General features: G+C 38.1%; 1 protein-coding gene across 4 annotated transcripts in view; it reads left to right on the top strand.

Annotated features, from left to right (window-relative positions):
* usp9 (ubiquitin specific peptidase 9) overlaps positions 1-14824 on the top strand; it is a 284080-nt gene that overhangs the window by 249750 nt on the left and 19506 nt on the right. For all 4 annotated transcript variants that reach the window (XM_073045518.1, XM_073045519.1, XM_073045520.1 and 1 more), the window contains 5 exons: positions 7553-7676; positions 8735-8960; positions 10721-10850; positions 12314-12499; positions 13808-14028. In XM_073045518.1, coding sequence (XP_072901619.1) covers positions 7553-7676; positions 8735-8960; positions 10721-10850; positions 12314-12499; positions 13808-14028 — 887 coding nt within the window. The remainder of the gene's footprint in view (positions 1-7552; positions 7677-8734; positions 8961-10720; positions 10851-12313; positions 12500-13807; positions 14029-14824) is intronic.

Below are 14824 nucleotides of genomic sequence, written 5' to 3'. Positions count from 1 at the left end.
GTCAGTAACAGCAATTAAGTATATATAAAATATGATAGCTAGATGAATTAGAGAGGAAAAGATTTTTCAAAGTATGTTTGGGTTCTGCTGCATAAAAAGATGGTCGATACAAAAATGTTTACATTTAAAAGGAACTTGGATGACCATTTGCCATAATATGCATCATTGTTGACTGGGAGTTGGAAAGTAGTATTGAGCTTAGTAATTATTTTCGTCAACAAAATGATGATGGGCCTGTTTCCTTTTGTGCTATAATATTTTAATTCTTTAATCAATTCCCAGTTCTTTTGTACGTATATTTATTAGTAGGGAAGCTGAGAGAGTTCATTTACCTCATATTATCTGAATTCTCACATGAAGAATAGTTGTGTCATTTTTGCACTGAAAATAGATTGTCAAAAATTAACTACAGAACTTGGACCTGCGTTATATGGAGAGGTTGAGTAGGCTGGAACTTTATTCCTTAAAATGGTAACATTATAGAGGTATATAAAATCATAAGTATTATAGATAACATGAATGTACATTTATTTCACAGCAAAGTAAAAAAATAAGCAAGGATATAGGTGTAAGGTGAGAAGTGAAAAATGTAAAAGGGACCTTGGGTATTTTTTTCATGAAGAGGGTGTATGGAATGAGCTGCCAGAGAATGTGTTTGAGCCAGATAAAAACAACATGTAATTGTCATGGATAGGAAGGTTTTAGAGGGAAGTGCAGGGAAATGGGTCTAGCTACATGGACACCATGGTTAGTATGTGCAAGTTAGGGTGAAGGGCCTGTTAACATGCTGTATTACTCTGACTCCACAGGAACTCATTTTATGAATGTTGGATTTATGAATTTTGTCTCTGAACTTTACCAAATAACATCCCATTCTTGAGCCAAAGGCATGCTTCTGTGAGACTTGCAGAGTAACATGCTAGTAGTGACATTCCTATGTGCCTTACATCCTTTTTTTTAGGTGAGAGAGGTCGTAGATTTTTTTTTTTTTTTGTTGGTGGGGGGGAAGCATCAGAAAATTGATGCCGGACATTCTATAGAATTCATGCTTTGTTGTCAATGGTTGCAGGTGCTGGGGGACATGATTGTTTGCCAGGGAGATGGATTAACAATCAATTTAATTATCTTGTGCACTACATTCCAGACAAGCTGAAAGTATTCACTCACGTTCCTTAAGGAATATGAAAACAGGACAAATAACATTAAGCAGATCAGGCAGTAACTGCAGAAAGAGATGAGAATAAACATTTCAAGCCAAAGTCCTTTGTTGGAACTATGAAAAAGAGAAACAGGTTATTTTGAATTTGCAGGAATAGATGAGACAAAGAATATTCTGAATGAATCCAGGGGTACTCTGGTGAATCCAGTGGGTAAATGAGACCAGTCCGGGGGGGAGCTGAAATGAAATGGAAAAAGTGTAAAATGCAGCCCAGAGCAATGAGAAACTACATTAGTCAAAAGAGAAAAAAGCTGAAATAATGTCATAGCTAAGTAACCTAGAGCAAAACTAGCCAATTTTAATATAGAGAAGCAACTTTGCTGAAGTTGAGTTAAATGGTTCCTTGTAGATGGAATGTGACACCTTGTGCAGACTTTTTTTTTTACTTTAATACCCCTTGCTCTTTATTTAACGACTAGTCAGCCTTCAATATCATCATATCTGCATTTTTACATGTGATGTCAACTTACAGCTGATGGAAATGGACCTGCTCCTTTTTGGATGAATAAGAAAGTGGAAGTTGATAATATATATTTAAAGGAAACTGACAGAACCTGAACTGTCAATTCATCTCTTTCCCTTTAAAAATGTAATTATGACCTGTCTTCCTGCATTGCTTACTTCTGCTCAACCTGCCTCATTTATATTCTACATTCTTTCATCCTGCATTGGTGGTTCCCTGAGCTACATTTGAAAATATTTTCTTTTTCTACTTATGTGACCGTCTAATTTTCACCCTGGATGTCAGTCTCTGTCCACTTCTATCCCCCCCATCAAGAAGGCCTTAAAGTTCTCCATTTCTTTCTCAACAAAAGAACTTACCAATTCCCCTCCACCACCATCACCACCCCCTCCTGCTAGCCGAGCTGGTCCTTGCCATCAATGATTTCTCTTCTGACGTTCCCACTTTATCCAGACTCAAAGTGTGGGCACCTGCATGGGTCCCGGCTATGCCTGCCTTTCTGTTGGATACGTAGAACAGTCCATGTTACCAAGCTTTCCCCAGCGATGCACCCCAATTCTTCCTTAGCTTCATTAATGGCTGCATTGGTGCTGCTTCGTGCACCCATGCTGAGCTTGTCAGTTTCATCAACTTTTCCTCCAACTTACACCCTGCCCTTAAGTTTACTTGATCAATTTCTGACAACACCCCCCCCCCCCCCCCCCCCTTTTCTCAACCTCTCTGTCTCTGGAGGCAAATTGTCCACCAATCTTTTATAAACATACTGATTCCCATAGATATCTTGTTTGTTCCTCGGTAAAAAATGCTATTCCTTTTCTCAGTTACTTCCACATCTGTTCCCAGGATGAGGCTTTCTTATCCAAGACATCAGAGGTGTCCTCCTCCTTCAAAAATGAGGTTTCCCTTCCTCCACCATTGATGCTGCCGCAGCTCCTCCATTTCCCAGACATCCGCGCTCATCCCATCTTCCTTCTGTCTTAACAGGGATAATGTTGCTCTGGTCCTAGCTTACCATCTGTGAGCCTCCACATTCAACACATCATTCTCCATAACTTCCACCATCTCCAGAAGGATCCTCTCCCCACTCTCCACTTTTCACAGGAATCACTCCCTCCATGATTCCCTTGTCCATTTATCCCTTCCTACTGATCTCCCTCCTGGCATTTATCCCTGCAGGCAGCCAATGTGCTACACTTGCCCATTCAGCTCCTTCCTCATCTCCATTTAGGGCCCCAAACAGTCCTTCCAGGTGAGGCGACACTTCACCTGCAAATCTGTTGGGGTCATCTATAGTATCCGGCACTCCCAATGCAGCCTCCTCTACTTTGGTGAAATCTCCAATATAAATTGGGGGACCACTTTGTTGATCACCTCTGCTTCATCTGCCATAAGTGGAATTTCCCAGTGGCTTACCATTTTAATTCCTATTCCCATTCCTCTTCTGACATGTCAGTCCATGACCTCTTGTGCCAAGATGAGACCACTGTCAAGGTGGCGAAGCAAACAGCTCTTACTCTGTTTGGGTAGCCTCCAACCTGATGGCATGAAGATCGACTCCAGTTTTAAAAAATGTTTTCCCTCTTCTTCCATTCCCCACTCTGGCATCTTATTGCTTCTCACTTGCTTATCTCCTTCCCTTTTTCCCATGGTCCAGTCTCTTCTCCCATTCACCTGACTTCACTTGACACTTTCTAACTATCCTCCTTCGCCTCCTCCACCTTTCTATTCTGTCAGAATGGGGTGTCTTCCCCCTTCCTTTCCAGTTCTGAAAAAGGATCTCAGCCTGAAAAGTCAACGGATTTTTCATTTCCGTATGTGTTGCTTTGGATTCCAAGCATCTGCAGAATTTCTTGTGCTTTTACTTTTCTATTTCTAGTTGAATTATTCCTTAAACACCTCTTAAAGGGACTTTTTCAATATTTTCAAGAAGTTGCATTTCTTTGTTTTTGTATGTATTCTCTTTAATCAAACTCCATATGAAGGAACAAACTACCTCGCTTATATTTCTACCTTGTTAAACAGAATAGATTTGTACCTAGTTCCGTTATAGCACAGGCCCTCCAAATTCAACCCTTCAAATTACCATTCATTTGGCTATCCAGGATGAAAATGAAAATGAAACAGATATTTGGAAATCTGAAATATAAATAGAAAATGCTAGAAGCATTCAGGACATCATGCAGCATTTGTGGAAAGATAGACAATGGATATTTCACTGCACTTGAGCACCCAGTTTTCAACCTGAAACATTTAGCTGCCTCTCTTTCCACCAATATTGTCTGACCTTTTTGGAGCAAGGAAGCCTTGTTTCAGATTTGGAATAATTACAATCAAAAATAGGGAAGACACAATAATTTGGGCCCAGTGTATGTTGAGTTAACAAAGAACGTATATCCAGCTGAATGTCAAAGCTTTTGAAAATGTGCACAAAATAGAGTAAAAGTGAATATTGGTCCCTTGGATGATGAATTAGGAAGAATCATATTGAGGAACAAGGAAATGTTGAGTATCTTCTGTCTTCACAGAAATATGTTTGGGGTAGGGACAATTTCCACCAGGCGGTGGAGGGGGAACTGGTTGGATCTATGTTCTAGAAAGAAATGGTGAGTCCCTTTCCCAAGAGGAGTGAAATTGTTTTGAGATTTGGATGTCCTAAGTGAAGATAGAGCTAGTCATTAGAAGTTGCTAAAATGATGGAGAGTATGCAAAGTATCCTAGATGTATGTGGGAAGGTTCTGGACATAAAAGGGACAAGAAGGGGTAATGATATGAGGAGACAAGTTCAGTGCAGAAAGAGCAGGCAAGTAAAAACAGTGGGTCTACCAGAACAGCCTTATTTGTAAATCTTGGGTAGGCAATAGAAGTGAGCTATACAGGAGTGGGTAGCTGTCAGGCTGTGGAGAGGATATCTCCTAAGTGTTAAAAGTTGTAATGGTATGGGAGACAGTGGCCTAATTAGCCAAATTCTTTAATTCTTTGTCTCTATTTATCTCTTTCCAGCCTCTGTCTTTACCTCCAGATAAAGGATCTTGACCTAAAGTGTCAACTATCCATTTTCCCCCTCAGCTACAGTATGATGCATTTTTCTCCAAAAGTTTTTTTTGTTGTAGATTCCAACATCTGCAGTGTTATGTAGGGAAAGGGTTATTGTTAGGGTTCAACACGTACAAACAAGCTGGGGGAACTCAGCAGATCAGGCAGCATCCATGGAAACAAGCAGTCAACGTTGTGGGCTGAGACCCTTTGTCAGGACTGAAGAAGGAGGGGGCAGCGGCCCCATAAAGAAGGTGGGGGGAGTATGGGAAGGAGAAGGCTGGTTGGTGCCAGGTAAAAAAACAATCAGAGGAAAGATCAAGGGGTGGGGGAGGGGATAGGCAGGAGAGGTGAAGAAGGAATGTAAGGGGATAGCACTATGTGTAGTTGAAGGGGGCAGAATCATGAGAGAGGTGATAGGCAGTTGGAGGAGGAGGCAGAGTGAAACTGGGATGGGGGAAGGGAGGTGGAGGGAATTACCAGAAGTTGGAGGATTCGATGTTCATACCAAGGGGCTGGAGACTACCCAGACAGTATATGAGGTGTTGCTCCTCCAACCTGAGTTTGACCTCATCCTGGCAATAGAGGAGGCCATGTATGGACATATCTGAATGGGAATGTGAAGCAGAGTTGAAGTGGGTTTTTTAGGGTTATTTTTAGTGGTGCTCAGAGCAGAACTGTTTACAACCCAAATTCAATATGAAAGAACGAGATGAAACATATAAAAATTGGCTGATGAAATGGCTGAGGCAGATATGTTAGCAACATATAGTAAAAGGGAATATATAAATTTGTCACCATCCGGGGGTACAGGAAATTTCTGAGGCTGTCTTATTGAGCATGAGCATTAACGAGCTGGCAGAAACAAGTCATTATTTTTAGAGGAAGGGAGTTAAGGGAAAGAATGACAGCATGAAAACTAAATACATGTGATTGAGCATCTCGTTGGCTAAAGTTAAGTACTTTTAGTTAGAAGCAAGTATATTGGAATGCAAGGTTCTGGCATTGTGAGAAAAGATGGTAATTTCAGAAAGAGCCTGGCAGAAAGGGGAAAAGAGCTTGCAGGGAACAGTGCTGGGAGGTAGTTTGGTCATGGTAGTACAAAGCTTGGCAGGCTTGATGGGTTTTGATACCAGTCTACATCTCGAAATGGAAGTGAGGAAGCAGAGAAAGAGTGAAATTGGGAGATGGACTAAAAGTGAGAAATGTGGAAATTGACAGACCAATAGAAAATTTCCAACTGGTAAGACCAGAAAGTGACACCTGCATACACCAATTATCTTGAACCTCTTTTCTGGTTACAAACTTTCTGCTGAGGGAAATGTAAGATGTTGGTCCTTCCTGTTTTTTTAAAATTGGGGTCTTTTTTCCCTTGTTAAATTCTTCAATTAAGTGTACCTTTATCAGTTGTTTCAAAAAAGAAAACTATAAATTAGCTAGCCCTGATAACCGTAGATTTCCTCTTTACTCTTTCAATGCAATCTAATTACTGTAGTATCGTGACCAGAAATCTATCCCTACACCCTGAGTATTTTATAGTTTTGGTATGATCACATGCTCCAATGAAGGCCAAGTATCCCTTATGCAGACTTATAGATACATTCTCAAAGATTTTTAGATCCTTAAGGACTCCCTGTTCCATCACATTTCTTGATATCCACTCATTTGTGTGCATTGTATTTGCCAGTTTTGTAGTTATCAAGTCAGAATTTTGATGATATCCTGCAGTCGAGAATCTGCTACTTCTTGATCAGCCGCACAGCAAATTTTGAAATCGTCAACATAGTTCTTTGGTCCCATGAAAAAATATTAGTTTGTTAACCCCAGCAGAAACCTGTTGCATTCAGTCCTGCAATTAGAACTCCCCAACAATAGTTGATTCTCTACTTTCTCCTTGCAAGTCGATCAGTCCAACTTTCCTTGCCATTTTTCCCTGAATCCATCAAGCTCTTACTTAACCAGTCTGCCCTTTGGTAATGTCAAGTGTCTTTTTGAAGTCATTAATGCACATTTAAATGTGAGGCAATGAACACTCCAAGGGATGGCGCCTTTGGAATTGTAATTTTTAAACTAGTGGCTTATTATTGTCATGTGTATTCAAGATACAGTGAAAACCTTCTGTTTGCATGCCATCCAAGCAGATCATTCCACATCCTGGTACATCAAGTTGGTTCAAAAAGGAAAAACAATGAAGGGAACATTAAGCACAAAGTACACTGCAGATGCTGTGGTCAAATCAAGACGTACAAAAAAAGCTGGATGAACTCAGCAGGTCGGGCAGCATCCGTTGACTGCTTCTTTCAACGGATGCTGCCCGACCTGCTGAGTTCATGCAGCTTTTTTGTACGTCATGAAGGGAACATTGTTAGCTGCTGTTGCAGAAAAAATTGAGATTTAAAAGAGTAAAGCATTATAATGTATACATAGACCTGCTGAAAGCACCATGGAAGAGCTGTCATGCTCTTTTGCCATCTTGGAGCAAACAACTGTTCTTTTCAAACATTCCATGCACTATCTTGTCTTTCTAATGCTCATCTACTGAGCTGTAAATATTATTATCTGAAAGAAATTTGTATTTGAATGAATCAGCACAACTGTGGAGCCTGTTGTAAAGTTCTATCGGTATTTTGTTTGCTTTATCAGAGCCCATTTTTCAGATAGTTTTTTCGTATTGCCGTTCCTCAGCTCTGGAAGTGAGATATTGTAGATTTCAAGGATAGATTCAAAATCTTTATGCTAATAATGTAAATATGGATTTGAAATCAGGTTCAAATAAGAAAATCTATTAGTGCTTCAATAAGCGATTGACTTTCTGTTGACATACTCTGCTTATGCAGGGCAAGATCATCTATTATCAGAAGCTGAAGAACTAGCTATGATAAGTATTCAACTTGCTGCAAGATTCTTGTTTACTACTGGGTTTCACACAAAGAAAATAGTCCGAGGTCCAGCAAGTGAATGGTGAGTGACTTGTGATGTTGGTTTTTGCAACCCATTGTCTATTCTCATTGAGCTAACTGAAGTAGTTGCAATATTTTTTCAAAATGTTGAAATCTGGGTACTCATTTAAGAACTTAAGAGGAGGAAAAGTAAATCAGAAACTTGCTATTTTCAAGCATCAGCAGTATTTTGCTTTGAAATCAAAATTTATATCAGTATCCTTTGCCAATGCAAAACTTGCAACTTGACTGATTTTATTTTTGTCTTGTGTGTGATTTTCTTTAATACCTTGGGGAATTGATAAAGCTAGGATTTTGTGATAATTCCTATAAAGTCATTGTCTATCAATTTACAAATTGTAAATTCCATAGTGGTAACATTTCAAACCCTTATAATATAAGCAAGTTTGGTAATTTAATATTGTTAATGTTAATGAATTAAACTATTTTTATCCAGCATTGCGAGAAATTAATTTTTAAACACTAACTCAATTTTGATACAACCTCAAATGTAACTCTTTGGCTTGTGACAGTTTCTTTGAATATAATCTTAGAGTAAAGCTTGGTACTTTGCAAGGTCAGAAGAGACATTGGTGCTTTCTCCATGACACTGCTACAGGAGAGATTTCTTTACTCAATCCATGGGTTGGTGAGCTGTGCTCTGCCCAGTCTCTTACTATGAGCCTTTTGCTTTCTCTTGATTATAAAACTGTATTGCTGTAAGAATTCTTAGATGAACACAAACAGAAAATAAAATTAATTCACTTTAAAGGTACTTGACCATGATCATATTTTTGTAAATATTTTTCAAGTGGCTGTGAATCAAATGACACTGAATATGCTTGTTAAATGCTGCAACGTGAGTGATTTGAACTTTGAGAGAAATTGTAATAGCACAGGTGAATAAATAAAGTTGGGAGACTAGGAATTAAATCAGAGACTAAACCATGTGGTCTGTAAAGCTGAACAATGCAGTTATCTATCAAGCAGAACAGGTTTTTCATCTAAGAACAGTTCTATGTTCTAAGCTTATAGTCTTCAATGTACAGTTGAGAAAAGCCTCTTCTTTACCCTTTACAGGTATGATGCACTGTGTATCCTGCTTCGTCATAGCAAGAATGTACGCTGTTGGTTTGCACATAATGTTCTTTTTGCCTATCCAAATCGCTTCTCAGAATACCTTCTGGAGTGCCCTAGCACTGAAGTAAGGAGTGCATTTGCTAAGCTTATTGTATTTATTGCACATTTTTCATTGCAAGATGGACCATGCCCTTCACCATTTACATCCCCAGGACCTTCCTCTCAGGTAAGAGAATTCACAGCTGGAAAAGTAACAACTTTTGCTTTTGTAGTAAAATACAAAATTTTAGCTTTTTGTCCTCTGGAAAAATAACAACTGACTTCTATGTATGTACTCAGTAATTTCTGCTTTTCTTTAAAGGTATTTTTGTACTTTTTGTATTTTTCCTTTATACTTTGTGTGCTTTTGTGCAGTAGTTTTCTGTTAAATTCCTCATTTCGAAGGCAGAACTTAGCATCAGCACTTTTTTTTCATTTGTTTCCTGTCAGCTTGTCTTCTGCATCATGGAATGAAATAAAGTAAGTTTAGGAGCCCTAGCATATTTAACAGAGTAAAATTTAAACTATTTGAAAAGATGGACATCAAACCTGACAAAGCTTTAACAACTTGTTTCTGAAAATGCTGTTCCTTAACTTTACTGGACCAAATTTTGGTGGGTGTGACCATTGATTCCAAGGGCCACATGGTCAACTATTTAACCAGAACTAAATCCTGGATTTATTTTGAAGCTGACAATCCAGGATATATTTTATGACAATGTCATACCTGTTGCTACTCTTCACCATTGGACTCTTATTGATTATGGTAGGGTTTTAAGGTTTGTGGATTAGAAACGTAAGAGATTTTGCAGATGCTAGAATTCCAGAGTAACACACAAAAGTGGTGGAATAACTCAGCAGATCAGGGAGCATTTTAGGGAAGGGAATAAAGAGTCAGTGTTTTGTACCGAGATTATTCTGGTACAATAATCTGGCAAGTAAGGGTTGAGAAGACAGAATAAGAAGGTGGAGGAAGGGGAAAGGGTACAAGCTAGAAGGAAGTGATGGGTGAAGCCTGGTGAGGGGAAAAGGTAGGTGGGTGTGAGAGGGGGAATGAAATGAGAAACTGGGAGGTGATAGTTTGAAAAGTTAAAGAGCTGAAGAAGGAATCTGAGAGGAGAGTAGACCTGGGGAGAATGCAGAGGAGGGACAGGTGAGGAGGAGAGAAGGGGTAAGAAAGGAGTCAGGATGGGGAATAGAAGAGAAAAGTGGGTGGATAGAAATTATTGCAAGTGGGAGAAATTGATGTTCATACCATCAGGTTAGAAGCTACCCAGACCTGAGAGTGACCACATTGTGGAGGAGGTCATAGACCAACATGTCAGAATGGGAAACACGGGGAAATCTGCACATTGTGGAAATTCAAGCAACACACACAGAATGCTGGTGGAACACAGCAGGACAGGAAGCATCTATAGGGAGAACCACTGTCGACATTTCGGGCTGAGACTTTTTGTTCCACCAGCATTTTGTGTGGTTGTCAGACTGGGAATAGGGATTAGAATTAAAATGGTTGGCCAACAGGAATTCTGCTCGACAAAACGATCCCCAATTTATGTCAGGTCTCACCAATGTTGAGGAGACTGCACTGAGAGTAGAAAAGGGTAACTGAAGTTGAAAACCTCACACAATGCAAAATACTTAGTCTACAAAGCAACGGTGATCACTGCCTTCTAAATGTCTTTTTTTTAAGTCTTGTTTCATCTGCAACTTTGCATTCTTCTGGTACTGCTCCAAATTCTGGGCAATTTTGGTGGAAGCTTTGTACACTTTTGATACATGATTTGGTCAGAGTATAATGACCATTTAAAGAAGGTATAACAGCACAAAGGGTTGATTTAAGAGATAGGGAAATGGTGTGTATTACCAATCTGTAGTTGTATGTTATTTGAATGTACTTAGTGTCTTATAAAACATCAGGTTAATAATTGTTTAATTATTTAACAGGCTTTTGATAATTTAAGTCTCAGTGATCACCTTCTCAGAGCTGTTCTGAATCTACTGCGACGAGAAGTATCTGAGCACGGGAGGCACTTGACACAGTACTTTAATCTCTTTGTTATGTATGCAAATCTAGGTAAGAATGTGCTTTCAATTTTACTGCATAATTGCCAAACTAATGGGATAATTGTTTTTAATGACTGAAAAGCGTTTAATTATTATTCAGATGTTCTTTTTCACAGTTTGGGGGGGGGGGAGAATCAGATGTTTGAAAATGTTTTGGAAGTTGCTTTCTACTGTGGTTGAATTACATCACCATAAAATCACCATGTAATGTTATAATTTCCTTTACAATAAAGTGGTAGAGGTGTGTGGCACGTGGCCAAGTGGTTAAGGTGTTGGACTAGTGATCTGAAGGTCGTGAGTTCGAGCCCCAGCCAGGGTAGCGTGTTGTGTCCTTGAGCAAGGCACTTAACCACACATTGCTCCAGTCCACCCAGCTGAAAATGGGTACCGGCAAAAATGCTGGGGGTTAACGTCGCGATAGACTGGCGTCCTATCCGGGGGAGGGTCTCGTACTCTCAGTCGCTTCACGCCACAGAAACCGGAAATAAGCCCGGGACAAACTTTAAAGTGGTAGAGACTTAACTTCAGGACGTTTGAATGTTTATTGCCAATTGGCTTTATTCACACTTGTCAGTCTCATTGTATTATAATAAGCCCATTTCAAAAGAGAAATTAATTTAAGCAGTATTTTAAGAATTGGTTGCTTCATGTTATCTTTTTCATTATTGTATTTCCCCACAGTTTTAATCAAAAGCTGTGCTATTAAAATTGTATGATATTTGGGGAAGGAATGTTATTCCAGGAAGGCAGATCAGCTTATTTTCAAAAATTGAGATGCATGTTGGAAAACTGAATTAAAAATAGAAACTACAAGAAATACTTGTCATGCAGAAAATTTGTAGCGAGGAACAGAGTTTGTTTCTGGTCAATGATTTTTCATCAAAATGAAATCATTGAGATACAAATTTATTCCGACTAAATGACCCTGTTGGTCAAAAACAAATGCCTTTTAACTAAATGTAAAAAAATATATAAATGGCATGTGTGAATATGGTCTAAAAGTATCGATAGGGGAAAAATCTAGTACATATTATATAAAAAGCCAACTAAAAGTCATGATAAATGGTGAGAAAAGTCTGTGATATCTTGTTGGCTTCATGAAAAGGCATGCTAAAGCAACTCAGTGCCATGCCTTGTATGGAATTTTTTGACTTTGGATGTTGAAGAAAGTACATCAAAATCTGTGTATTTTATTAAAATTTGTGTCTGCATTATTTACCTCATCATTTTGTTTTATTTTTTAAAAACCCATGTGTGCTTGACTTGCTGAATACTTCACTATCCAAACAAAACATGACAGAGTTTCAGAAATTTCAAAATTAACATGTTTACTTATCTTCAAATAATTTTGAGCTGAACTAGTTTAAAGGAAGTTTTTAGAAATAGTTATCTCTCGTTCCCTGCATACAGATGTTGTGATTTCTTTGCACGTTGCCAATAGTTCCATTGTTTCTTAAATTTTGTTTTTACTAGGTGTGGCAGAAAAGACACAATTACTTAAACTGAATGTTCCTGCAACGTTTATGTTAGTAGCTCTGGATGAAGGCCCAGGACCACCTATCAAATACCAATATGCTGAACTGGGAAAACTTTATGCTGTGGTATCACAGTTAGTCCGTTGCTGTGATGTATCATCACGCATGCAGTCCTCAATTAATGGTAAGAAACATAATGACCAAAATAGTGCCTTCAGAACCTAGAAGATTATTTGTAAGCAATCTTTGTAACTTTTTCAGGAAGCAAAAAGGACAAAATACTCATCCATGCCAGCCAGAGTTGATGCTTGTGCATATTTAGTTTACTTCAAAGAATTGTGTTAGAATTTAACCATAGAAATGGAAGGTAGAGTCGGCAATGCACTTCAACGATGGAGTATTTGAACTTCAGTCTTTTTAAGAATGTTTCCCATAATTCCATTTGTGACCAAAATATATTAAAGTTCAAAGTACATTTATTATCAAAGTATGCTTACTATATACAACCTTGAGATTCATCTCCTTATAGGCAGCCAGAGAACAAAGAAATCCAATAGAATCTATTAAAAAAGACCGTCATACACCCAAGGTGTAGGGGGGAAAGAAACATGCAAATGATAAAAATAAGCAAATAACATTCAGGACTGAAGTTCATGTAAGTGAGTCTACATCTGCAAATCCACTCACAACCAATCCAGGAGCCTGTTGGTTACAGGCTGCAGCCTCAGTTCAGCACAGAGACAAGTAAACCTTGCAGTTAACCTTGGCCTTTGATATCTGGGCATATACCTTTATTTATGGAATAGATAATTTCAAATATTTACAGTCCTTTGAGGAAAGAAATTTCTCTGGATTAAGTAATCCATCTCCTGTCTTGAGATAACACCTACAGTTCCTGTTGCAGTATGTTAACAAACTACTTTCAGGTGCATGTTTCAGAATTATGTTTGACAGAGTAATTGGGTTTCAAAGCTTCCTAGTTTAAGTAACCCATTGTAACTGAAGTAATATTAAAATCTTTATATTGTATAGTCATGGTACATTCCAAGAGAGAGATTGTGAAATTGAGTATTTTCATTGTCTATAAATATTGGTGAACTATTGCTCAGTTAACATTAGCATTTTGCTTATATCAAATGGGATTTTTATTTTGTAAGGAACAAGAATTGGTCTTATTGAAACCTTGTTTGTGTTGACACATAGAGGGCTATGGGTAACCCTAGGTAATTTCTAACGTAAGGACATGTTTGGCACAGCTTTGTATTGTATCGAAGGGCCTGTATTGTGCTGTAGGCTTTCTATGTTTTTATAAGGTTAACATTATATTCATGTGTTTCTCAGACTTTGCACACTTCTGGAGAAGGGTGGAAAGACTTGAAGAGAAATTAAGTTAGTTTAGAGAAAAGAAGTTTAATTATTTCTACAATGGAACTGCAGCCATTTCTATTCAGTTTATAGGTTTCTAAACCTATAAATAATTTTTTTCTTTTAGGAAATCCACCCCTGTCAAATCCTTACGGTGACCCTAATTTGACCCAGCCTATAATGCCAGTCCAGCAGAGTGTGGCAGATATCCTGTTTGTACGAACTAGTTATGTGAAAAAGATTATTGAAGACTGCAGCAATTCTGAAGAGACCATCAAACTGCTTCGCTTTTGTTGCTGGGAAAATCCACAGTTTTCTTCCACTATACTCAGTGAACTCCTCTGGCAGGTCTGAAAAAATTTTTTTGGGGACGGTGGGGCTGGATGTTGAGTATTAGGTGAAACAAAATCAGTTGAGATATACATTGCACGATAATACAGATACTGAAAATGTTTTAAAGAAAGACAATGATAAAACAAAAAAATTAACCATAGGCAGCATCTGTTGAGGGAAAGATAAAATTTAATGTTTCAGGGGAAAAAAATAAATGGGAAGCTATAAGTTCATGATGGCCAGAGTTATATGTCATTGTCAGAAATATGCTAACATTTTTGAAAGAATTTGGAACCAATAAAACATTCTGGTGGGTAGAAGTGTAATGCCTGAAAAACTATAATTTTCATGCTTCAATTTAAAATTAATTTCACCTTTCCCCAATTTCATTTGTAAATTCAATAAATTATAATAGAATTAATCATCTATCTTTTCCATACTCCATCTGCTTTCCTGAAGTTATCATTTCCTGAGTTTGGAAAAGTAAAGTCACCATGTTTTTAAACAAGATTGAAAACTCTGTTTTCAGAGGTCATGCATGATTCAAGGTTGGCATACAGGTACAACAAGCAGTTGGGAGAGGTGTAAATGTTATTTCCTTTTTTGCAAAAGCGTTTGTTAGATGATTTTAATGAGAGCACATTGGGAGCACTCTGCAATATTGGCAGGGAAGATAAATTCACTATGTTTTAATGAGCATGCTATTCTGAAATCTAATCTAAATTTGAATAGAATTGACCTAAACTCACTAGTGTTTAAAAGATTGAAAGGTGACATTGTTAAAGCTTTAAGTATCTGAGACATTCACTGT

The sequence above is a fragment of the Hemitrygon akajei genome, chromosome 5 (assembly GCF_048418815.1).
Source record: "Hemitrygon akajei chromosome 5, sHemAka1.3, whole genome shotgun sequence".
In the NCBI taxonomy this organism is placed as follows: Eukaryota; Metazoa; Chordata; class Chondrichthyes; order Myliobatiformes; family Dasyatidae; genus Hemitrygon; species Hemitrygon akajei.
This window is presented reverse-complemented; position numbering and strand designations above follow the sequence as displayed.